The sequence below is a fragment of the Phaeodactylum tricornutum genome, chromosome 9 (genome assembly GCF_000150955.2).
Source record: "Phaeodactylum tricornutum CCAP 1055/1 chromosome 9, whole genome shotgun sequence".
NCBI lineage: Eukaryota > Bacillariophyta > Bacillariophyceae > Surirellales > Neidiaceae > Phaeodactylum > Phaeodactylum tricornutum.
The window spans coordinates 340,123-364,421 of record NC_011677.1 but is presented as its reverse complement, the minus strand read 5'-3'; the positions used below and the strand labels follow the sequence as shown (position 1 = coordinate 364,421).

Sequence of the window (24,299 nt, the reverse complement as noted above, 5' to 3'; positions counted from 1 at the left end):
GACGTGATGCCTTGGAGGAGGAATATAGAAGGAACGGCGGAAACGATAAACGAAGGGCAGTAGGGAAGCGCCATGGCGACCGTATCGCCCCCACCTAGTGGGCAAGTACTGCAGCTCGTCTCGGCCCTTTCCAATCCAGAAAATCACAATGTTCATGTCCAATCAATCCGCGCCCGAGACGAGGCGCTCTCGGCCTCGGCTGAATCTTACGGAAATCTTTGCTATCAGTTGGCTCTCGTGCTCGTAGGCAGTGATAATGCGGCTGAGATGACAGCGCACATAAATCCATCCGAGCTAGATTCATGGAGACAAGCCGATCCTTCCACGGTGCTGAGGCTACAGCAAGATATGTCCATGTGGATTCCATTCGGACAAATGGCAGGTCTAGTGCTCAAGAATGCTCTCTTGAGGCCACCAATTTTGCAAGGACGTCAGTCGCTTTCCATCCAACCACCAAGCTCGGATCTTCTTAAAGAAGCGCTGTTACAAGCCCTCGGATGTCAGCACTCTGAGCTCCGAGCGGTTGCAAGTTCTGTGATAGCCACTTCTGCGGTTTCGGCAGATAGTGTCCAACCGGGGCTATGTGTTCGCGCGTGGCCTCAGCTGATACCTGCTTTGATTGCAAACTTACAGAAGACAGAGAACGCTGCCTTAATGGAAGGGTCGCTTGCTACAATTCGAAAAATGATGGAAGATGGACCGACCGAGTTGACGCAGGAAGAATTGGATAGTTTGATTCCTGTGCTGATTCGATTCCTTTCATGCAACAGTGAATTCTGTAAAGTTGCTGCTCTGCAATCGCTCACAGCCTGTCTCTCCGACAACGTTATGCCGAGCGCTTTGGTCCTGTACTTCAACGACTATCTCGGCGGACTAAGCGCCCTTTCTACGGATCCTAGCGCCTCGATTCGAAAGTGGGTGTGCCGTTCGATTGTCACGCTGTTACAACTCCGAACCGAATATATTCAACCCCACCTCCAGGCCGTCAGCCAATTTATGCTCACGAGTACGGCAGATCGTCATCACGATGCAGTGGCATTAGAAGCTTGCGAGTTTTGGTTCACGTTTGCAACCTTGGACGAAGATGTGTGCACACCAGCGATGGTCGAAACAATTGGAGGAGTTCTACCTAAACTGATTCCCATTCTTTTGGAGAACATGGTATACCTTCCCGAGCAACAGATTGAGCTCCAGGCAAGAAACGAGATTGACCAACAGGAAGGATACAACGGGATGAGTACAATCAAGCCCGTATTTCATCGCAGCCGGGCAAAACATGTGGGCGGTCCCGATGAAAGTAGCGACGACGATGATGGCTATGATCAAGACGATGAGGATGATGGCGAGTTTGACGACGACAATAATGAATGGACGTTACGTAAGTGCGCCGCAGCAAGTCTTGACTCTCTGTCCAGTCTGTTTGGTGCCGATTCTATCCTCCCAAGCTTACTACCCGCTTTGCAAAATGGACTCTCCAGCTCATGTCCGTGGGTACAGGAGGCGTCTATCCTGGCACTTGGGGCAGTCGCAGAAGGTTGTCGGGATGCTTTGAATGTACACATGTCTCAAATGCACCTGTATCTAGTAAATCATCTTGCGGCTCCTGAATCTCCCAGTACTTTACCTCAAGTAAAATGTATTGCCGCGTGGACGATAGGACGGTTTGCTTCATGGGCCGTAGAGCAAGTTCAAACCGGAGCCCAAGGTCATCTACTGGCGCACATGACAGAGGTATTTCTGACTCGCTTGAGCGATAGGAACCGGAGGGTCCAAATTTCTTGCTGCTCTGCATTCGGCGTCATTATCGAATCAGCAGGGGATCTGATGACGCCATATTTGTCGCACATTTACTACGGCCTTGTCTCAGCCTTGTCACGCTACCAGGGCCGGAGTCTCTTAATGATCTTCGATGTGGTTGGAATAATTGCTGACTGCTGTGGCCCATCAATCGCTGAAGGGGATCTGCCATCGATCTACGTCCCCCCATTGTTGCAGATGTGGAGCGGTTTAGCCAAGAACGACCCCACCGACCGGACGTTGCTACCACTCATGGAGAGCCTGGCAAGTGTAGCCATGACTTCGGGAATGAACTATCAGCCCTACTCGCTCGAGTCATTTGACAACGCGATGGGTATCATCGAAGCAGTTCAGCTAATTCTTACTGCTTCTGGCGAAAAACTGGAACACGAAGAAGAGGCGGACCCCATTGTTTGCGCAACGGATCTCTTGGACGGATTGGTCGAAGGTCTCGGAGAGAGTTTTCCATCGCTGGTTTCAAGTAGCCGACGATACGGGCAGCATTTTCTTCCGGTACTTCTGGCACTTTGCAAACATGATATTCCCGGCGTGCGAATGAGCGCTATCGCTTTGGTCGGCGACCTGGCTCGCAGCTCCCCGGCTTTACTGGAACAGGCATTGCCAGAGCTTCTGAAAGAACTCGTTGCAAATATGGATCCGGTACAACCGTCTGTGAGTACAAATGCAGTCTGGGCACTGGGCGAAATTTGCGTTCGATGCGAACGAAATTCCTCGCCTCTGGAAGCTGTTGTGCCTGATCTTGTTCAGAATCTCATTGCATTGTTGATGGGCAATGGTATTGAGCGGAACGGCAGGGGATCGGATATTCCCGGCATCGCTGAAAATGCAGCAGCATGTGCCGGGCGACTCGCCAAGGTTAACCCCCAGTTTCTTGCGCCTGACCTCCCTCGATTTTTGCTCGGATGGTGTGACGGGATGGCAAAAATTGTGGACCCCAAAGAGAGGCGTGACGCATTCCAAGGATTTGTTGCTGCTATCTACGCCAATCCCCAGGCATTTCAGACATCTTCCGCAACCGTTTCTGATGCGATCGCATCCATCATTTTTGCTATCGTGACTTGGCATATGCCAGCGGAAATACCAGAGCAATCAGTTGTCCTTCTAAATGGAGACTACAAATTCCGTCCGTTCCCCGCTAACGAGCCGGAACTTGGCGAAGCCCTTTTTAAACTCATCTCAGACCTAAAGACATCCGTCGATGAGACGACATGGAGAGCAGTTCAGCAAGGACTGCCGGTGAATATTCGACGTCTCCTCCGCGAGTTTTATAACATGTAGGCTAACTGTAAAGAGATTTCAGCAGTAACCACGAAGCTTTGTATTTGCTTGAAGCCGACGAGCATGATTTTGTCAAAGCGTTTCTCTACGTCTAGTAACGTTGGGATGTATTTCTCTCCCTGCTACTACTTCTCATTCGACTATTTATCATGTGGTCCATTATTCCATGATAAATCTGTCAAAATCAGAGTATCAACATTAAACAGCATCCGATAAATCAGATTCTGAGTCAATAAGAAGATGAAATATAGTAAAATAGAATTATTTAGCAGGACCATCGAATTAAACGTTTAAGCTTCACATTGAATATGATCAGAAACGTTTTTGTTATATTGTTGAAAAGGATTTTGAGAGTGCGGGAATTGATACCTTTTTTCGATCTAGCTGAGAGTTCGGTATGTAATTTCACATATTTTTACTTATGTCGCCGTCAGCGGAAGTCAGATAATTAGGCAATTGCATTTTCCCCTGCTCCAAATACATTTATATTGGTTCTGAAACTAATTGACTCCCGCGGAAGCGTGTCAATGGCGCAAGCAAGCGTCCTTCCAACACGTCCGCATCCATTCACAGTCTAAGATCTAGAGATACAGTTTGACCGAAGGCGTATACCGCAATAATTGTTGTCCGTAGTAGATTTTAGCTCCACCGCGTAAAACACATTTCTCCGTTGCCTTTTTTACTTCAGCGAAAGCAGCCCACATTCGTTTTTTTTTCAAAACCCGCACGGTACTGAAGTCTTTTGACTATGGCATCTACCGGGAACCAGCAATTGGCAGTGCATCTCAATAATATGGCAGTGAGTTTCCTTACATTCCAGAATCTTAACAAGGCTTTTGAGTTGCTTCGGGAGGCTTTGTTTCAGACCATATGTGTTGTTGACCCCCACTGTAGCGAGACTGTCGATGCGTTGGTGGCCGACCGAACCACGAAGTCTGGGCCTATACTGTACCAATCATTGGCAGTGAAAGATTCCGCATTTCAAGATACCGAAGAGAAAAGAACTGGCTGTTCTTGTGCTTCAATAACTTTTGTCTATTCTGATGGGATTCGCTTGCTCCCTTCCGGTATCGCCTTTTCCTGTGACAATCTAGTCAATGAAATCGCAGTATCCAGCATTATAATTTTCAATCTCGGTGTCGCCTACCATGTGAATGGTCTTGAGACTTATTCTGGATCCCAATTAACAAAATCACTGTCAATGTATCAGAAAGCGTATGTTTTATTGCTGGATGTCGGCATCCCCCCCATGCCGACTGGTAATGCAATGGTGGATCTCCTGTTCATGGCGCTGTTTAATAATTTGGCGCATGTTTGTTTCGAGCTCGTCAATTACGAAGAGTCCGAGCGCTATTTCGATAGCTTGTATCGGTTTGCGTACGCAATATCCCCGATTTTCTACGATGACCCCGCAGCTCGCGACGCTATAGAACAGCACAAGCGCAACTTTCTACTAAATGCAATCATTCTGAAAACCCCGAATTTTGCGAACGCTGCGTAAAAAGGAAAGAGTAACATAACCTCTGGTTTTATAGCCATAGTCGATGATATCATTGCCTCGAATGTATGTTGGTCTGTTACAGCTCTCGAAAACGGAGCTAGCTTGATTTTAGGGAGCTAGGGGCTACACGTATTTAAGACTCCTGTCAGCTGGTGCATTGCACCTGTCTATTGCTTTTGGAGGTTGGAAAGCAGCCGGCTCTGCTGAGTAGAAAAGCCACAAAAAGCAGGGTTTGTGGCTAGTCGCTACAAAATAAAAGACGGGAAGGAACAGACCGGAACTAACCCTATGATATCGCAAAGTCATTTCCATTCACCGGCCCTACCTTTACCACAAGTAGCGGACCATGGCTGAAGCCCCTGTCTTTCTAACTGTAAACAGATTGTCTTCGGTTGTTAGCAATCTCCGTAGTTTCTGTTGTGACGAAATTTGGAAAGCGTCCGTGCCGCCTTCGGATGACTGTGGCGGAGAATTTCGCTAAAATAGGTAAAGTATTCCTCAAGAAAGGTGCTTAGCGATAGAATGGTATCGAGACCAACAATCCTAGGAAAATTATTGTTTTGCGTGCGTAGATCCTAAACGTATAAAATTATTCTTGACGCTCTTCCATAGAGAATGGCTCATTGATAAATTATAGCCACGCAAATGCTACAATTTGATACTACGTTGTAGATAGAATTGCTTAGTCTTAGCATTGTTTGTTGGAACATCTACCTAGGATTCACTAGCTCTAGATCTTGGCCACGTTGCCATTTCCTTTTTCCTGGCTCTGTCGTAGGACAGACGCAGTGGCCAGACGACTGTCCTCGTCGGGTTCATTACCCGTGTGTGGCATGCCGGAGGAAAATACGAAGCGTCTCATAGGAAACCAAATATTTGCGTTATGCACCCAAATGTTTGCAACATACACAACTCTGGTTCCGTTGCATCAGGCGTATAAGACGACTCGTCTTATCAAACCTGATATGCTAGGAAAAAAATATTCCTGATTACCATACGGTTTCCCTAGATGAAAGTTGTCAACAGATATTCCTGATTACCATACGGTTTCCCTAGATGAAAGTTGTCAACAGATACTGTTGGCACCATCCGAACTCGATGGTTTGGCGATCACATAGGTGATCCAATCATCTTGACAAAAACTATGTCAATGGTTCGATAGCCAGTACATTGGCTACGGGGTTTCTACGTTTGTACATTCTGTTTCCAACACAAAAGGTTTCATTTTGGAATCTATATTTTAGTCTCACAATCTCAATCTAAAAACCTACCAATTAAAACAATCGGAGCCTCTACAAGGCTTTCCCCCAAACTTCTACTCTTTCGTCGTATTCTACAAATACACTCGTAAGCAGGTAGAACTTATCATCATTTCCAGATGGAGAGCAGCAGAAATAGGCAACGGATCTTGATAGCAAGCTTCAAAAGGTGGTTCGTTGACACAAATTGACCTGCTTAATCCAATTTGCTTTGTACTTGCCTCGGATATCTACGCAAGCTTCAGTGTTTGCGGGCGCCTGCACTGGCGACAAATTGTCCTACCTTTCTACATATTTTGCCCTGGCAGTTCTCGGGAACAAAAATTAAATTTCTACTCCGTTCAAGATGACTGATCCCGTCGTTTGGCGGGATAAGGGTGTACTTATGGGGAGAGGCGGACCAAAACCCGACATGATACCAATATTATCAAAGCGTAGTCTATCTGCAACCCAATCAAAGTCGAATATTATGATCAAATAGATTGCTTACAAAAGATTAGCTGGAGTGTGATCTCAGAATAAGATACTGTCACAGTCACATTTGACAGTGAATATAAACTGGTAAGTACATTTTCTAAGTCGACTGCGACTCCACAGATTTTTCGATCCATTTTCGAATACTGTTATTATATTAAAGCAAGCACATAAAGTTCGCCTGAAGGATTTTTTGCAAAACTTTATTATTCATTTCAGGGGCCTTCCAGAAAACAAAATGAAAGTAGGAAAACTTGATTCCCGGTACTGGAGAACAGTAGTGCCATGATTTGATCGTTGGGAGAACTTTTTGTTTGGCGCACAACCTGGAGATTATACTAGCAGTCTCTGAGCTTTTACCATCGCGCCGCACAAAACAAACAGGTGGATGATCGACTGTAAATGTACCAAAGGGTCGATTAATTCTTGGCTGCCTTAAATCTCGGTGTTTCCATGAGCCGACAAATTGCCGTGAATCTTAACAACAAGGGTGTCCTCTGCCTGAAAGAGGGTAAACTCGTTGAGGCTTTTGACCTCTTCCGAACGGCACTGATGAACGTATCAGGAGATGTAAATTGCCCCCAAGAAAGTTTCCGATGGTCACAGACTCAACCAGCTTCATCTGCTCCAGCTGCCATTTACTCCGTAACCAACAATTCGTCATCTACACCGTTCATGTATTCTTCAGGCATTAACCTTCTTTCTTCTATCACAGCTTACTCCCTCGAATCGTCGGTGAATGACACTGTGTTTTCTAGCATAGTCATCTTTAACTTGGCAATTGTCTATCATCTGAAGGGATTTGAATGCAGTGGGAGTCAATCTCGAATACAATTCTTTAAGGCTATGTCATTATACCAAAAAAGTTACATGCTCTTGGTCGCTGTGGGTGTGCTCAAAACGGCCACAGGCAATGCTGTGGTCGACATGGTGTGCATGTCCGTATTCAACAACTTGGCTGAAGTTTGTTTTGAGCTGTCCGATTTCTCAGAATGCCAGCGCTACTTTGTCTGTCTTATGCGTTTTCTCGATTCAGTTGCAACTTACATTTACGACGACGATCACACCTCCTCAATGCTGTTCCAGGCGAAAATCAACTTTTTACTTAATGCTACTCTTCTCCAGGAACCCTTTTTGGCGGCCGCTGCTTGAAAGACATTTTTCATAGTGAGCCCCGTGCCACACACTAAATAACATGTAGTTCTCAATGAATATGATGTGCAAGAACTTTGTCTGTAGAGAAACACCCACTGAAGCAATGCAATTTCTAAGGATCGCTGCTGAGCTGCAGATATCCTTGAAACGGACCTGACCGGTCGCCGTATCCATGTTGTTGCTTGTACTGGTAATAGCCCAAACCGCAAAGACAGCTTATCACAATGAACCAAAAGAACCTCCACCCATGATAGGCCTTTTTCCTTTTGTTTTCCTTCTTGTCGGTGGGCGCATTGTTCTCGTTGTCACTTTTATCGTGGAAACCAACGCAGTGACCCTCCTCGATGCAACCTATAATATTGGGACAGGCACCGCACTTGACACATATTTCAGGAGTGGAAACCTTCGAGTCCCAGTATCTCCGACAAATGCTCTCAAAGAGTGACCACGAAGACATGTGATCTAAAACATCCTGGTTGACAGTAATTGCGGGGAGTGCAACGACGCTCGATTGCTTCTGCTTTTGGATCATTTCGTCTAAAAGAGTGTTTGCTACATCCGCTTCCGTGTCCCCAGCATCCTTCATGCACTCCTCGACCGTATGCGAGTCCACGTTTGCATGTACGAGCGCTTTTGTAAGACAAGTTTCGTTGGCAAAATAATGAGGCTCGCTGCAATGTTCTTTGTGGTAGAGAACATATTCCCACCAGGGATCTTCGTTTTCCTTGGCAAAATGCTCCCAAATACAAAGCCGGCGCAAGGTTTCCTTCACAATGGCATGTCCACTCAAATTGGTCGCATGCGTGGTACAGTAGCGCCCTTTGTTAGTGCACAAGTGGTCGCAAGGTCCATTTTCCTGGGGTCCGTTGACGCACTTGAAACGGGTACCGTCAATGATGGAGTACCTCGGCGTGAATTTGGCATGACCCTTTAATGCCTTGGAGACAGCGCGCACGTTATGGTAGGTCAATACATCAACTAACGGATCGTACGCGGTAGTCCAAAGATGGTACCAGAGGGCAAGACTGGCGTCTTTAGTAGCGTCTTTGGGGAGACCCCACACAAGTTCCATCAGAACAGGCTGATTCTGAACAAGCTTTTCCTTGACTTGGGAGGTGATCCCTTTAAACATGAGGAATGAAGGGATAGAAATGTCATTTCCGGAGCCATCGTTGACTAGCTTGGGATCCTTCTCTTGACATTCACTTTTCGGAAAGGCTTTTGTACAGTCCTTGTCGTCGCAATTACAGTGCAGGTCCGCGATGATCAGCGCGGAAGCCCCTACTTGTTGAGCGTGCCGAGCCTTGGTGACCGCCGAACATGTACCCGCGTTTGCAAGGAGAATAAATGGCGGATTCAAACCTTGATTGTGCGACGGGTATCCTTCTGTTTTATTAAAAGCGAGTGGACTGCACAGATGGTCGTCGAGATAATAAACGTACTCCGCAATCGAACCAGATGTGTGTTGAAAACCAAACTCCGCCTGCACGTGAGCGAATCCGCTAGGGTTGTGCAGGTGGAACGGAATATGCACATACACCTTACTCGTGGAGCTATTGGTTTCTGCCAAAATATGGCGGGACAAACCCAGGAATGCCAGTAACTGAAGGAGGAATGTCATCGTCATGGTGATTGTTATTGTTAAGAGAGATATTATGCTGCACAGTGCTTCCTCCAGTATTCCGCGGAGGATTTTTTGGATCATTCCTGACTGCAAAAGACGCGCAACTGGAACATACGAGACGTTGATACTAGACAGAATATGACCAATAATTTTGTGGTATGGACGTGGTGTAATATACAGAATTCGGCGACCTTTTCTAGGTTTCCACTACCAGCCTGCGCGCGAAAAACGATCCCTAGCTAGAGTAGCCAAGGAGAGATAGGTACGTCCGCAAAATCTGTTAACAGTAAACGACCAACATAACCTGTACAGGTGAGGTTCGGCCACGGTTAAAATAAATGAAGTCACTTTATCACTAACTGTAAACAAAAACTAACTGTAAATGTAATCTATATCCCGCAGTCACTATTGTATTTGCGAAAAACATTCATTCTAGGAATGAAGAAGGTACAGAAGGAGTATATAGCAAACGACGTTTACAATCTATGCTTGGGGAACATCAACGGCTTGTCATCGTTGATTTACGTAACCGAAACACCGACCGTCAGATATGATTAACTATCGTCTATGTTTAGCTGAAGGGCCGCTGCAGTGCTTTCGGAGTAGTAGTCAATTCCGAGCTTTTTACATACCCGATGGTCTGGAACCAACGCAGACGTGCCCAGGGAGACATGGCCACACCTGAAGCGCATCAAAATGACAATTTCGTCCTCTTCATCGTAGTTTTCAACTGCTTCTTGAAGTTTTGTGCGAACTGTAGCCATTTCAAAGTCTTCTCGACAAACTTCCGCATCAAACTCACCGAGAGTGAGGTAATATATCAACAGAGCTCGATTGTCGGTTGGACGACCGTAGCTATCCTTTGGCAAAGTTAAGGACATGGTTGCGAGTGTGCGGTCGCTTTGAATAAAGAGAAATCCTCTTCCAAGTGTCGTCGCCTTGTGGACAGCGTACGGGCACACGTAAAATCGTATTCGGCCAAACAACTCATTGCAGGCTTGCTGCTTGTCGTTTTCGTCGTCAATTTGCATCGAAGGCCCTACCCTTGCATAAGATTGACAGGCAAGCTTGTGTTTTCCGATTTTCCAATCTTCTACCTGACAATCCCGCTGGCAGTACGTGGCTACTTTACATCGAGCACACTTGAGAAGCTTGGCATGACGTCCTGCGCAATGGAAGCAAATTCCTCCATCGGGAGGCTTGTCCACATCCGAATATCCCAGCTCCAGCGTTTGTATCCATTTGCAAATTGAAGGTGGAGCTTTTTCCATTGTGATATTTTCGGTGCCTTTATCACTGTCGATTGGTGTTGTCGGCTATAATATATTGCCCATGGTCTCTGGATGGAGTTTCTGATGGGAAAGCAATTGATGAAAAAATCTGATGAAAAGGGGACCTACCAGTAAATTAGTGGTAGCTGTATGGACAACCCGTCCGGTACTCGTTCTTTTCTTGTCGCTCAGATAAGCTGACGGCCGGCAGGTACGGACGGCCCTGTCCATTTTCGACCACTTGGTCATACACGATTTGATCTATTGGCGTTTCCATAACAAAAACGAAGAATTACACCTTCCAAAATGTGTGGTCTAAAATATGTATTAATGTTAGGGTGAATCTAATCTAATCCCTCTTTACCATCTACCAAGTCTCCGGTAGACTATAGAGAGAGCTTCCAAAATCTCTATTCGGAACGGAAAAAGTCGTCGATTTTGTCTAAGGATTGGTGAAAAATACGCGATCCAAACACTGCCAGTTTGCCATCTTTCCTGCAGTATTCCAGAGCGAAATAGCCTTGACGCGTCGCCCCTTCATAAGAGATGGATGCTGCATCACATAGGAAAACGTATCCGGTAGGTTGAGGATAGTGTTTTCGGGATTGTCATAGGCCAAACTAATGTGTGGTGTCCAACTTCCTTCCCGCTTGGCAGGAACGTCGAAGAGCTTGTAGAGCTCGTCCAAAGCGCGCTCGTGATCATTATTGGTTGAAAGTGTAAGCTCAGCCCACGCAATACTGCAAACCTGCCCTGGTCGTCCCTCTTGCGCGATGTCCTGTGTAACGCCCTGAGGTCTGTCCATATCTGGCCAGCGTTTTATTACCTCTGAGACCTTGGCGAGCTTTCCGATGGCTTCTTGCTCAGATAAATGAGTCATGCCGTAAATAGCTGTTGAGTGTGCAACTGGAATACGCTCTGTACCGTAGACTCGAACAGCGTGCTCGATAGCCTTGGTCAGGTCGTTGTCGTACTGTTCGTATTCCAACCACAATGTGAGCCCTTTGAAAACCCACTGGAGGGGTATCCTGGGAGAAACGGCTCCTTGGACAACGTCCTCGGAGTCAAATTCACCGATTGACGATACGTCAGACTCAGCGACGGACGGCGATTCCTCTGAAAAGGACGATGATGTAGTGAAGGTATCTCGAGGCACAAATGGGCCCCAGAATGTTGGATCGGCGACGACAACCGCATGTTCGGGCTTGCTTGCTAGCGACGGTAGTTTCATGTTGGCAGCGTTGTATTCTATCATAAATTGACTAGGAAGGAGCGAGTAGGAAGATGTGACGATGAGGCTTGACAGCAAGGTTGACACCAGCATCACGTTTTGGTCGAATCGACGTCGTGTCTGATGCCTCGTTTCTGTATCGAAATATTTGCTTCTGGAAGCGGCTCGGGTCAATACTGGTTTCGGCCTGTTATTTCCGGTTGCCGTTGGAAGGGCAAAAAAAGGGGTATGTTATCTCGAGATGAGTGGTTGACAGTCGTGGAGGAGACGGAGAAGGACCTCTAGTTGAGACCATAGAAAAAATTAGCATATGAAACTTAGAATTTCATTCATGGTTCCCTCGCGCCAAACGGAAATTGTCTCACGTCAACAATGCACAGGAAAATGCTTAGGAATTCTAACCTACAAAGAACGATGCCAGCTGCACCGCTTTCGTTTCTTAGATGGACACGAAAGAGTCAATGAAAAGTTCGTCCGAATTATAGAGAGCGACAAAACAAATGATCAATAGCATAGAATGAGCGGGACAGGTAATTTGAATTTAAACTGTACATTTGAATAGCTTTGTTCTTTTGACTATAAATGCTGTATCACATCAACATCTACTACCTATACTACTTCCTTCGGTTCTTTGGGAAGATGAATACAGAGAGGATATGATACGGACAGAGATACCAAGAACAGCAATATCTAATGTAAGCTTTGGAAAGCACATTCTGTGCTCTTTTCTATGGGGCAGTGCTTGCACCGGCAAAGAAAAGCCATCCTGAAATAAAGAAGAGAGCATTCGCTGTACTGGCTGTCGGACCATGACTTTGGAAGTGGCAATAGGCCGATTCTTTGCCAGAGAGTCCCGAAGACCCTCGGTTGGGAAGCGAACGGGTCTTCTCATACAAAGCCTTGCTTCGCAAAAACGAAATGAGAAAACCCTTGATTTGTACGTCTCGCGCCGTAGCATACCCGTCTCGCTTGGGAGTATCCCCCTCGTCTCCCGAAAAAAAGGCCAACGATGGTTTGGGTCCACCACATCTGTAACCCAACTGCATCCCTTAGATCCACTGACTGCTACCGAAATCACTACTGCGTCTGGGGCTGTTCGTGCATACGTCGGAGTTGCTGCAAATGACGATGTCAAATCGGAGAAGCTTCGTTTCGTTGCCGTCTCTTTAAAAGAGCCCCCGAAGAAGCAGCTTTTGCAAAGATTGGAGTCTGGTGCCTCACTATTTCCGCGCCAAGCGGAGGTGGTGACGTTGAATCCGGTAACCGGCCGCGCCACGGAGTTCATTGTCGACCTTTCCAATGAGAATGAGCCCAAGATAGCCGATGCTAAAATATTGCCCAATGGCACGCAGCCCATGTTCACACCAGACGATTGCGAGCTGGCGGAATCAATCGTGCAGAATTCTCCAGAAGTCGCTGCTGTCTTGAAGGAGCGGTACAATATTGACGATATTACCCGTGTGGCATGCGATCCATGGAGCGTGAATATGGCTTCAGAGGAAGACTGGGCTTTGACGAAGTGGAACAAGGGGAGCGAAGTTCCTGCACGGCTTGTGCAAACCTTTTTGTACCATCGTCAATATGGTCAAGCTCTAGAAGACAATCATTACGCTCATCCTATCGACATTCTACCTGTTGTTGATTTAAATGCCCGGCAGGTGGTGCATATTGGTGGTATGGATCGTCCGCCACCTAAAATTCCTACAGAGTCGGTGAACTATCATCGTGATTTGCTGCGGACAAACTCATACTTGGAGACGACTTGGCGTCTAGACCTGTTGAAGGCACTTGACGTCGTCCAACCGGATGGTCCATCATTTGAAGTAACGGGAAATTTGGTAACCTGGCAGAAGTGGTCTTTTCGAGTGGGATTCAACTACCGCGAAGGCTTGGTTCTGCATGACGTTCGCTACGCAGGACGTCCGATTTTGCATCGCGCGTCACTCGTCGAAATGGCCGTTCCGTACGGTGATCCTTATCCGCCTCATCACCGAAAGTGTGCTTTTGATGTTGGTGACTACGGATTAGGATATTGTGCGAACTCTCTCGAATTGGGGTGTGATTGTCTTGGACACATTCATTACTTTGACGCCGTGCTGCCAGATTCGTCTGGAACGCCCTATGTGAAGAAAAAGGCGATTTGCATGCATGAGGAAGACCAAGGTATATTGTGGAAGCATGTCGAGTATCGGAATGGACATAGTGAATCGCGTCGGTCTCGTGAATTGGTCATTAGCTCGATTGCAACGGTAGTCAATTACGAGTATTTGTTCTATTGGAGGTTCAAACAGGATGGTATGATCGATTTCGAAATTAAGCTATCAGGCGAGTTATCAACCAATCTACCATCCATGGAAGAAGACGGCTTGCCGACACACGGAGTGATGGTATCTCCTGGTGTGAATTCTCAAGTGCATCAGCACATGTTTTGCGCCCGGCTGGACATGGCAGTCGACGGGCAAAAGAACTCGGTCTCCGAAATCGACGTAGTGGCACAGCCTCTTCATCCGAAGAAAAATCCATATGGTAATGCGTTTATGGCAGTAGAGAACAAACTGGAGACAGAAAAGGCCGCTGTACGAACTGCGGATTCCAATAAAGCAAGAGTTTGGAAAGTTTCGAATTCTTCTGGAGTCACAAATCGTATCACTGGAAAACCTACGGCCTACAAATTGGTTCCTTTTACTCGCGGACCAGCGCACCCAATAATGCTAGTAGACCCGTCATCGGCTGTGGCAAAGAAAGGCGCCTTTGCACAGGCGCATCTTTGGGTAACGCCCCATGCGGATGACGAACGCTACCCGTCTGGCGAGTACACACCGCAAGGAGACGGATCGGTTGGACTTCCAGATTGGACGGCCGGCAACCGCAACGTGGCTGAAGAAGATATCGTACTATGGCATGCTTTCGGTGTTTGCCACCTTCCGCGAGTGGAAGACTTTCCGGTACGTGTATAATGGAATCAATGTTTCAGGGTGCTGACAAGACTTTGTCGACTTACATTTTCTCTTTCTTAGGTGATGCCGTGCGAAATAACCGGGTTTAGCCTTAAACCTGAAAATTTCTTCGATGGCAATCCAGCAATTGATCTTCCTGCAGAAACGAACCAGGCGAGCAAACTTTCCAAGGCTTGCTGTGGGACAAGCGGAGACCAGCGAGAGCAATAAATTAGCATGTGTTTCCATTTTACAATTCATCAAAGAGCTCTTGACCCAGCTTGGCTAGTCTCATTTCATACTTCTTGTAAGCTTCTTTATGCTTTTTGCTTCTCATATGATTTTGCATCTGGGCTTCGCTCTGAAAATCCTTTCTGCAGCACTCGCACCGCCAAAAGTCTGGTTCGTCCTCACTTTCGCTCTCGCTATCAATGTCGCTCTCACTTTCACCTCTAAGTTTGTCAAGGTCATCTTCTTTTATGAAATGTTCTATGCCTTCGCATTCACTGTCAATTCCTTGATCTTCGTCGAGGGGAGCGTGATTGTCTATTTCCCCATCAACTTTCAACGTGGTCTCTAAATTTGAGCCCAAGTTCTCGACTTCGTCGTCTGTGTCCCGCTTTTTGCCGCATTTCTCATTATATGAGCCTTCTTTTTCTTTCCCGCCCTTTTGCTTCCCTTTCTTCTTTTTTCCTTTCTTGCTGCCGCCGTAGTCGTAGTCGTCTTCTAAATCAGCCAATCTTACTCGTCCAGCTAACCGATCCATTTGCTCGGCCTCGGCCATGGCATCCTCGGCTTCTTGTCGCCACTGGTCTCGCAGTTCCCGGGCTTCTTCTTTCTTTCGGGAGGCTTCTTCCTTTTTCTGGTTTTCTTTAGCAGCCTTTTCTCTTTCGATTTGCTCCTTTCTGGCTTTCACCCGGGGGTCTCGCTTCTTGACGAAACTCACGAGAGCTAAAATGTCTTCATTCCTTTCCCTCTTTGCCGCTTTGCGGGCTTTCTTGTTTCCTTCTTCCATTTTACGACGAACCCATCGACTTGGCGCTTCCTTAACGTCGAAGGGCCCGTAGGGATCCGCCCAAGCAAAGCTCAACGAGCTCGTAAAGGATTCCCAGCTCTGATAGAAAGCGCTCACGTCACCCCAGGAGCTCCTCAACGTTCCAAAGTCTCGCGGGAGAGACGAGACGAATACATGATCATTTTCAGCTTCAGCTACGGCGGCGAGTTCTCCATCGAGTATTTGTTGGAACGCCGTTCCATATACATCGAAAAAATCGCCATCCTTATCGGAATAACCCTTGTAGCATCCTGCGTACATGAACGGCACAACATCGAATACGATATGCACGTCATCGGATCCCGATGCGGCAGACCACCCCTTTAAAATAGCGTCACGATGCTTGTCGTACCATTTGCGCTCTGCCGGATCGGACAAACACTCGTAAGCTTGCTGAACGATCCGAAACTTTTCGGCAGTCGTTTCATCGTTCAGATTCTTGTCGGGGTGCAGCTTGAGAGCGAGTTTTCGGTGAGATTTTTTGATCGTTTCAAAGTCGGCATTTTGATCAATCCCGAGCACCTCGTAGTGACACACAATGCTACTTTTACTGCCACTCGCCATACTTCCGCCCCCAGTCCGTGCTCCCAGACGACCGTCGAGGAAATTGTGAGGACGGTGCTGAATGGTTTCCGGCTTTGAGTACCGACTGGCAAGTTCCGGTTTCTGCTTCGACTTGTTCACAGTCACAGTCAGGTAGAAATGAATTTTCGAGTTAGGGTTGGGTGGTTGGTTGGCGACGTGCAGGCACCTGCAGATGTCCAGACGCTTATCGAGTATGGAGAATGGGATTTACAGTTTACAGGTTGTGCGGGCTAGAGTCGCACTGGGTATTCAATTGCTTGTCTTTAAAAAGTCATAATATCGCGAGCAAGTTTCTCTCTTGGCAGGTACCATATCATGAATCAGATTATCGATGTAAGACGTACTACTTGTTCACATTTCTATGTTTCAACGATGAGCGATGTGCGATCAACGCCCATGTCTATGTGACCTGCAGAGTGGGATGAAGAGCGAAAAACTTCGATACAGACAAGAATTACACTCTTCACTGTAAATACCAAAAGAACTGATCTTGCGGAATAACAGATAATCTCAAGTAAAGATCTATAGAAAAGAGACTCGGTATTTTCCATTTTGAGTTCCTGCTTCGCGACTATTCCGATTTTTTGTTACTCTTTCCGCCAACCGCGTCCATATACGGCACAAGTAAGGGTCGCAGTCCTTGTTGGTAAATTGTCTGCGCCCCGTGTGTGTTGGGATGCCACATCCAAATCACCATAGCAATCTTAATCCAGAAATAGAAAGGAATCAAATTAACGACAAACGCAAAGAGAGATTCGAAAATATTGAGAAACGAAAAGACAACCCAGTACGTGAGCCACTGAGTGTCGTCAATGGATCCGCCATCCATGGACTTGAAACTCATGTACGCTGGGTACAGGAATCCGACGAGATCGACCAAGAGCTTGGCACCCCCAATCAGGGTCAACACCCCAGTGAGAATCGTGGAAAGAACGACAAAAAACAAGGCCTTAGGATATCCCGTTTGTGTTTCGAGCTGCTGGAGTCGATCTGCAATAATTCGAAGGAAGAGGTGAGTCACACCGCCTTGAACGGTTACAGCTCTTTCGTGCCGAGAAAGGTAGTTCTGGACCTGGGAAAAAAGGATTCGGAGTGGAGGTCGGCGACTTGTCGACGCTAAAATGTACGGGGGGCGATTGTAACCTTGCATGGCATCGTCTCGGCTCTGACTGTATTTCCTGGGTTATGAAATATCTTTGCAGCAAACAGCCATCCTGAAGAGGTAATCGAAAACAGATGCATACAAACCACTCCTACGAAATCGTGATGATAGCCGTTGCTCACGTAGGAACGAGTAGGTTTTCTACGTGCCAGAATTCAACCATCTTTGAGAAAATGACCAAACGAAAGTAGACCTACCTGCTTGCGTAATGGTGGGGTATTTTGCCATTAAGGCGTCCACCTTCTGGATTACTTGTTCGAAATGAGCGTGCATGCTTTATTTCGGGGTGCGGAGAGATGGCAATGGAAAAGGATGGACTTGTTCCCACGTTTGTTTCTGCGAACGATATTTGAGGAGTTTGGATCGCACGGCCTTCCGAACGAGCGCAACCGTGGTGCGGTGCCCAATGTCTGACGGCACCCGACGGGCGTCGTCGTCTCTCGTCGAGGGCTGCTGCTGACAGACAGAAAAGAGTTCGAAGGCAAACTGCGTCGTCGAACGGTGCGCGACGGAGTCCCGGTAAAATATGAATCCTGAATCAAGCTAACCCTATCCCGAACGAAAAAGCGAGGGACGACTGCGGACCGAACGGGATCCCCGTTCCCCAAGAACAAGCATGTCGCCGCCGTTATATCACAGTTAATGAAACTGTAACTCCTTTTGATCGATTGGCACGAGAAATGTGTCTCGAATGACCCGTGTCAAGAAAGTCTCCAGGGGCACTTTTTCATCGTTTCGTTCCATTTCCTTTGGTGTTCACAGTATAGATTGCAGTTGCTGGATTGTGAAGCGCTGGTTATTGCAAACATCCAACATATTCAGAGCAACGCCGGATACGAATTTACGGTTAATCAAAAAACTGCGTACTGAAGCGGCAAAAAAACAGCATGTCCAAACCCGAAGAATATCAGCACCTCAAGCACGCAGGTAACCACTGCGATGTTCTCAAACATGTTGTATTCCGGGCGTGTGTACAAGAGCAGCTGAATGTCCACGAGAACGGCATCATTTTGGTAGATTGTCACGCCGGTGAGGGCCTGTACGACTTGAGTAAGCAAACCAGCGGGGATTTTGAAAGAGGCGTGGCGAGGGTCGTTCAAAATCTGGACCAGACGGCCCCGCCAGCCGTCCATGATTACGTCAACGCTATTCAAGAGGCGGACGAGTACATGCAGTTCTATCCTGGTTCCCCTATGCTAGGGGCCAAGCTTTTGAGGGAGCAAGACGAACACCGTTTAGTGGACTTGTATGTCGAAGATGTGGAGGGCTTGAAGGATGGAGCTCTGTTTTGGCAGGCTGACGTATTTGAAGCCGATGCCGTTGAATTTCTTGTTCCCAACGATGACGATCGTCATAAAGTCATTTTGATCGATCCACCGTATCTCGATCAAGAAGACTTCTACCGAGCCAAGGTCTTGACGGAGCGTATTCTTGACCGAGATCCTTACTGCACTATTTTGCTGTGGTATCCGATGATACAAAAATCGCGATGGCGCTATGGCTACGCCAAGTCCATCAAGGACATGGCCAAGAAAAAGGCTAAACTTGGCATTTACCAAGCGTGGCTCACTGTAGACAAAGAAGGTTTGCAAGGATCTGGCATGATCGTAGTAAATCCCACTCAGCGCTTTGACGAGATTGTCGATGAGGATACCATAGACTGGTTGTCAGCCACACTTTTGAACTCTGGTCGTAGCGACTATTCTCTGGAGCAGTGGATGAAGAAAAAGAAGACAAAGACAGAGACTGAAGCATAGCGACTAAGACAGAGTTCCCACTCTTAAGTGTATTTCTACATTTTTTCCAATGTTTCGATGCCGAGCAAAGTCAAAAGTAAGCGAATAGTGCCCGCAGTTGCTGTACACAGGGAAAGACGACTTGCTTTGATCTCTTCGCTTTCCGCTTTGTTGACCGAGCAACTCTCGTAAAATTGATTAAACTTTTGTGACGTCTCGAAAAGATAGTCACACATTCTGTTTGGATACAGTTCTCGTTCAACTTCGTTCAACACGTCGGGTAACTTGACTAGATTCCGTATTAACTCCAACTCAGACTCGTGCGTGATCATTATTTCGGAAGCCTTTGGCCAATCAATGGCCCCGGTTCCTTCTTGCCCACTGGCCTTGCGGATGATACCACATACACGGGCGTAGGCGTAGAGCATGTATGGGGCAGTGTTCCCGTTCAGACTCAGCATGCGATCGTAGCTGAAGCGGTAATTCGACTCGCGATTCATGGAAAGATCGGCATATTTCACAGCACCGATACCTACAATACGCGCGACATTGTCCACACGGTCCAGGAATTCCTGATCGACGTTTTCGTTGCGCTTCTTCAAATCCGCACCAGAAATCCGGACAGCTTCGTCCAGAAGATCCTTTAGCTTGACAGTCTCACCGGACCTGGTGGCAAATTTCTTGCCATCTTCCCCTTGGACTAGGCCAAAGGGTACATGTTCCAGGGAAGCACCCTCCCTACAGAATCCGGCAACTTTTCCGGCTTCAAACACCATTTCGAAATGTTGTGCCTGTCCCGCATCCGTGACGTAGAGGACCCGGTCTGCTCTTTCTCCCGACTCTGCTCGGGGCATCAACGTACGGTGTCGCATGGCCGCCAGATCGGTGGTTGCGTAATTAAAGCCACCATCGGATTTGCGCACAATCATGGGCAACGGAGAACCGTCACGATTGGTGTATCCTTCCAGATATACCACTAAGGCTCCGTCACTCTCGACGGCCAAACCCTTTTCGACAAGTTCGTCGACGACGTCCTTCAGAAACGGATTGTAAAACGACTCGCCTCGCTCAACCAGGCCTTCAATTTGTAGGCGATCGTAAATCTTTTGATATTCCTTGCGACTCGCTGCGCACAAGGACTCCCAGGCGGCCAGCTCCTCTTCGTTTCCCGCTTGCAGCTTCACGACCCCTTCGCGTGCTCGCGTCTTGAATTCATCGTCTTCGTCGAAACGTTTCTTGGCTGCCTTGTAAAGTTGCACCAAGTCTCCCAGATCCACATCGTCGGCGGTGTCTGATCGCAGCGCTGCCGGATACTCGTCCCGCAAATGCTCAACCAGCATACCAAACTGTGTTCCCCAATCGCCGACGTGATTAAGTCTGGTCACTTCGTGTCCAGCGAACTCAAGGACGTTGCACAGGGTATCACCAATAATGGTGGATCGCAAATGGCCCACGTGCATTTCTTTGGCAATGTTGGGGGACGAAAAGTCGACGACAATTTTTTGTGTTTGCGCCGTGCGGGGAACCGCCAAACGCCCTTGAGCGTCCCCAGCCATGCTCGAGACGGCCTGCGTCAAGTACGATGTTCGAAAGCGCAAATTGACGAATCCCGGGCCGGCAATTTCCGGCTCTTCCATGAACGATTGAATTTTGGGTTGCAGGGCTTTGACGATTTGTGCGGCGCATTCGCGGGGACTGAGGTTGAGTGCTTTGGCCAAGCCCATGGCGGCATTGACTTGGTAGTCTCCGAATTCCGTCTTGGTGGCGGGTGTCACCATGGCATCCTGTTTTGCAAAGGGTCGGGCTGCCGCTACGGCTTGGTCGATCAAGGTTTGTCGGTCGGCGTCGGACAGTTTGGGGTCGTCCGGAACATCGTTGGTGTCGTCCACGCCGTTGGGTTTCTTTTTCTTCTTTTTTTTCTTGTCTAATTTGGCGAGTACGTTTCCTTTAGCGACTTGTTGGGGATCGTATAGTTCGTTCAAGACTTGGACGACGGCGTCCTGTAGCCAATCAATGCCTTGGAGGGACGCCGGCGCCGCGGGTGCTTCCCGGGAGGTGGAGAGATGTCGTGTGGCTATGGTGGTGCGTCTCTGGACACGATGCGCGATCGAGTGGCTGCTGTGGATGGGTCGAAGGTGTGGACGTAGATGGGTCCAGGCCGTCGTCGTGGGCACGCGACGCCCCACTCGGCACCAAAGGAAACAGTACAACGTAGTGGCCGTGACGGTTGCCGAGGAACGGAACATGATTCGGAGAGGGGAGTATGGGGCGTTAGGGGCGACCTGAATGCACTCCTTGCCAACGATTTTTTTTCGGCTTGGACGAAAGGGAACGTCCGGTACGCGCGTACTCCTGGCCTTGGAGCGCAGCGACGGAAGAAGGATCGGTGTGATGGGCCAAAGAAAATGTGGATGTGTGTATGTTTGTTTGTGAAAGCAGTAGTTAGAAGTGAATGTGTTATGGGGCAGGGGAGACGGGCTGAGGGAGGGGGAGGGCAACAGACGGTGACAATGACGTACATGCTTTGTCGTTTTGGTGAGTGTTGAATAAGGATGGGGTTAGATTTGCATCCATTCAGCTTCTTTAGCAAATTAGCTAATAATAGGGCTTTGCCTACCTACGACATTTTCTCACTTATCTAATTGTTTCTACCGCTGTTACCGCCAAACGATCACTCACTGAAAAGGTAGGTAGGTACTGGTAATTCCGTTCGTGCGAACCCGAATTTGCGGTCACTGGCGTGTGGACTCCGTGACTCAAGCCGCACGGGATTGAACGGAAGCAGGAAAGGCGAGCACGGCACGGCACGGCACTATCTCTTGTAACCAAACCCACACGCGGAACCAACACGTCGAGTCTCTCTCCCCCGCGCACAGGCCTCGCTCGTTTCCACCACGGGGTTCCCAACTCTCACGATCCCCCCCCATCCCCATTCGTTGGGTTCGCGGGGTGTTGGGCCCTCGGTTCGTTTCCTTGTCCGTGGTGAACAGTGTGTGAGTATCTTTATCTTCTATTGTAACGAAACCCTTTCATTTTCTGTCCTGTTGGTATCGTTCGAAGTCAGCAGTCCAAGCGTTGGAACGACAGTGAATTCTATTGGTGTAGCGGTACTCGAAGGTCGTCGAGGAAGATAACCGCCGGCACCGCGATTCCTCGGACTTTACGGGGTCCCTTGTGCGTTGCGATATATTTAGCCATAGTCGTACCCAAACTGATTCGTTCCCGACTGCTTGTTATGTTACAGGAGACATCGCCGTTACGCACCCTACGTCAATACACGCACACACACACACAACACGGTTGGTCGAACCACTCGTGAATTTGGTGGCGTAATTATTGGACCAGCAATACAACTTAATACCAATCAATACCTTATCTAGAGTCAACATGATCAGGGGAAAGCCTACGAACACGGAACCGTTGTCCACTGCACCGGTCGCAACGGACGAAGCGGCGGTCGATCGCGCCGGTAGTTCCATAAGCAATCCCGATTTGGAAACTCTAGCGAACCTTGCCGCTCCCCCGAGTCGCCGAGCGACTTCACCGCTCGCCGCTTCCACCCCTCGTTCGACGGCATCCTTGCCAACGACAAATTCGCGTACGCAGTTGATAAACGCGACCGAAGCCTTGTCGAACTCGCGGGCGGTCTCGTCGTCGGGCACAACGACACCCCGGGGACGAGCTCCGGTGCGGGATAGCGCGGAACCTCCGCTCCCGGTGCGGTGTATCAACCCCGCGGCGGACGTCAACGCTCGTCTCGATACGCAGGTCGAAGTCCGCGTCTATCCCTGCAACAACTCGCAGTTGGGAAAGAAAAAGTTCACCACCTTTAACGTCAAACCGGAAGGAGTCATTATTCAAGGCAACAACAAGACGAGGTCGGGCGTGGACTTGGGACACGCCTACGCCGCGCAGATTGGACGGAAACTCTCGCGGTACGAACTGAGTGACTCTCGCGCTTGTCAGTTGCTCGTTACCACGCACGGCAAGAACTTTTGGGTGGTGCCCGCACCCGAGGCATTTTCCCGGCATTCCGGAACCTGCCGCTTGCTCGGAGATCGCAAGCATCCCGCCGCCTCGCACGTGCTGCAGGTCGGAGACTTTCTCCGTGTTGGCAGTGTCGGTGTCGTCGTTATTGAAACTCACGACGGGGTGGAAAACAAGGTATTGTCCGAAGAGAGGATTCAGAAGATTATGAAGGATACCACCAACTCCAACGGCGGATTCTTGGATTTGGCCGAAACCGATGGTGGTACGTTATTGTTGGTGTCAAATGTGTATACTATGTGGTTTGGTACAATGCGCAATGGTCCGCTCACTTGTACTGTGCGTTGCTGTTTATTTTTGCGGCAGAAAATTCCGATGACTCCATTGACGGCGAACGGGAGCCCGGTATCATTACCAAGCCCCGTGCGCACCCGCAGGAAATTGCCGGCGACAGCCCCGTCTGCTACATGTGCTTCGATGAAGAAGATTCCGAAGAAAACCCAATGATCACTCCCTGTAAATGTAGCGGAGATACCAAGTACGTCCATGTGGATTGTCTCCGCAAGTGGCATACGGCGGAAGCCGACAACCAGATCTGCTTCCTCTCGTCTGTCGACGCCACCTGTTCCGTCTGCAAAAGTACCTTCAAGTCCGATTTTAAGCTCAAGGATGGACGTCACCTTAAGCTATTCAAGTCCTCCTTGGAGCCTCCATACGTTTCGCTGCTGGTGGCCACCAAGCACGAAATGGCCCAGCGGCTTTTCAACACGCGATTCCAGCTATCCTTTAGCACCCTGATGAAGCCCGATGGCAAAAACGCTACACGCCCGCTACTTTTGGGGCGCTCTTCTGGATCCGACATGGTCTTGGATTATCGCACGGTCTCTGCTCGCCACGCCTCTATTCGCTTTAAGAATGGGGAATTCATCTTTACGGATGGCGGCTCGTCCAACGGCTCCTATCTTTATTTACGGAAGCCCTTGGAACTGTCCCCATCCCAGGCCGTACAGTTTCGTCTGGGGCGTTCGATGATCTCCATGAAGGTGGTCAATAAGTGGAATCGCCGTTTGCTGCGGGCCGTCCGCCGTTCCGGCAACGGCAGCAGCAATAATTTGGAAGAAGACGGCGCCATCGACGACCGTTCGATTGGTAGCAGCGACGGCGACGTGCGTATTACGGACGGCACCACTGGTGTAGTCACGCGGACCGCCCAGCGTCGCACGCGCGA

The 24,299-nt window shown here is 48.5% G+C and overlaps 12 protein-coding genes across 12 annotated transcripts; 6 read left to right on the top strand and 6 right to left on the bottom strand.

The window, feature by feature from the left end:
- Positions 1-63: 63 nt before the first annotated feature.
- On the top strand, positions 64-3,096 carry PHATRDRAFT_46132 (predicted protein; the record flags this gene model as incomplete). Its single annotated transcript, XM_002180586.1, has 1 exon — positions 64-3,096. The coding sequence occupies exon 1, from the start codon at positions 73-75 to the stop codon at positions 3,094-3,096; it is 3,024 nt and encodes a 1,007-aa protein (XP_002180622.1). The 5' UTR covers positions 64-72.
- Positions 3,097-3,844: 748 nt separating this feature from the next.
- On the top strand, positions 3,845-4,597 carry PHATRDRAFT_36022 (predicted protein; the record flags this gene model as incomplete). Its single annotated transcript, XM_002180585.1, has 1 exon — positions 3,845-4,597. The coding sequence occupies one exon, from the start codon at positions 3,845-3,847 to the stop codon at positions 4,595-4,597; it is 753 nt and encodes a 250-aa protein (XP_002180621.1).
- Positions 4,598-6,783: 2,186 nt separating this feature from the next.
- PHATRDRAFT_36021 (predicted protein) lies at positions 6,784-7,482 on the top strand (the record flags this gene model as incomplete). Its single annotated transcript, XM_002180584.1, has 1 exon — positions 6,784-7,482. One exon carries the CDS (start codon positions 6,784-6,786, stop codon positions 7,480-7,482), a length of 699 nt encoding a protein of 232 aa, XP_002180620.1.
- Positions 7,483-7,597: 115 nt separating this feature from the next.
- Positions 7,598-9,135, bottom strand: PHATRDRAFT_46131 (predicted protein; the record flags this gene model as incomplete). The annotated part of the gene is made up of 1 exon (XM_002180385.1): positions 7,598-9,135. The coding sequence occupies exon 1, from the start codon at positions 9,110-9,112 to the stop codon at positions 7,598-7,600; it is 1,515 nt and encodes a 504-aa protein (XP_002180421.1). The 5' UTR covers positions 9,113-9,135.
- Positions 9,136-9,633: 498 nt separating this feature from the next.
- PHATRDRAFT_46130 (predicted protein) lies at positions 9,634-10,421 on the bottom strand. Its single transcript, XM_002180384.1, has one exon. The coding sequence runs from the start codon at positions 10,378-10,380 to the stop codon at positions 9,664-9,666; it is 717 nt and encodes a 238-aa protein (XP_002180420.1). The 5' UTR covers positions 10,381-10,421; the 3' UTR covers positions 9,634-9,663.
- A 324-nt stretch (positions 10,422-10,745) lies between these two features.
- Positions 10,746-11,717, bottom strand: PHATRDRAFT_46129 (predicted protein). The gene has a single exon (XM_002180383.1). It carries the CDS (start codon positions 11,702-11,704, stop codon positions 10,823-10,825), a length of 882 nt encoding a protein of 293 aa, XP_002180419.1. The 5' UTR covers positions 11,705-11,717; the 3' UTR covers positions 10,746-10,822.
- Positions 11,718-13,389: 1,672 nt separating this feature from the next.
- On the top strand, positions 13,390-14,706 carry PHATRDRAFT_12808 (predicted protein; the record flags this gene model as incomplete). The annotated part of the gene is made up of 2 exons (XM_002180583.1): positions 13,390-14,556; positions 14,629-14,706. Coding segments are annotated over 2 exons (1,245 nt in total), but the record flags the coding sequence as incomplete, so codon positions are not given.
- Positions 14,707-14,797: 91 nt separating this feature from the next.
- PHATRDRAFT_36016 (predicted protein) lies at positions 14,798-16,165 on the bottom strand (the record flags this gene model as incomplete). The annotated part of the gene is made up of 1 exon (XM_002180382.1): positions 14,798-16,165. The coding sequence occupies one exon, from the start codon at positions 16,163-16,165 to the stop codon at positions 14,798-14,800; it is 1,368 nt and encodes a 455-aa protein (XP_002180418.1).
- Positions 16,166-16,692: 527 nt separating this feature from the next.
- On the bottom strand, positions 16,693-17,674 carry PHATRDRAFT_46126 (predicted protein). The gene is made up of 2 exons (XM_002180381.1): positions 17,546-17,674; positions 16,693-17,176 (listed from the first exon to the last, which is right to left on the bottom strand). Exons 1-2 carry the CDS (start codon positions 17,619-17,621, stop codon positions 16,758-16,760), a joined length of 495 nt encoding a protein of 164 aa, XP_002180417.1. The 5' UTR covers positions 17,622-17,674; the 3' UTR covers positions 16,693-16,757.
- Positions 17,675-18,235: 561 nt separating this feature from the next.
- On the top strand, positions 18,236-19,037 carry PHATRDRAFT_36014 (predicted protein; the record flags this gene model as incomplete). Its single annotated transcript, XM_002180582.1, has 1 exon — positions 18,236-19,037. A coding segment is annotated over one exon (802 nt), but the record flags the coding sequence as incomplete, so codon positions are not given.
- Positions 19,038-19,140: 103 nt separating this feature from the next.
- Positions 19,141-20,862, bottom strand: PHATRDRAFT_36013 (predicted protein; the record flags this gene model as incomplete). The annotated part of the gene is made up of 1 exon (XM_002180380.1): positions 19,141-20,862. The coding sequence occupies one exon, from the start codon at positions 20,860-20,862 to the stop codon at positions 19,141-19,143; it is 1,722 nt and encodes a 573-aa protein (XP_002180416.1).
- A 2,670-nt stretch (positions 20,863-23,532) lies between these two features.
- PHATRDRAFT_12887 (predicted protein) lies at positions 23,533-24,105 on the top strand (the record flags this gene model as incomplete). Its single annotated transcript, XM_002180581.1, has 1 exon — positions 23,533-24,105. A coding segment is annotated over one exon (573 nt), but the record flags the coding sequence as incomplete, so codon positions are not given.
- Between the last annotated feature and the right edge of the window lie 194 nt (positions 24,106-24,299).

Excerpts from the sequence above, each read along its gene's own strand:
- PHATRDRAFT_46126 (XM_002180381.1), bottom strand. The coding sequence starts at position 17,621 with ATGCACGCTCATTTCGAACAAGTAATCCAGAAGGTGGACGCCTTAATG. Across the intron at positions 17,177-17,545 it reads CCCCACCATTACGCAAGCAG|ATCGACTCCAGCAGCTCGAA; the intron begins GTAGGTCTACTT and ends GAATTATTGCAG.
- PHATRDRAFT_46129 (XM_002180383.1), bottom strand. The coding sequence starts at position 11,704 with ATGCTGGTGTCAACCTTGCTGTCAAGCCTCATCGTCACATCTTCCTAC.
- PHATRDRAFT_46130 (XM_002180384.1), bottom strand. The coding sequence starts at position 10,380 with ATGGAAAAAGCTCCACCTTCAATTTGCAAATGGATACAAACGCTGGAG.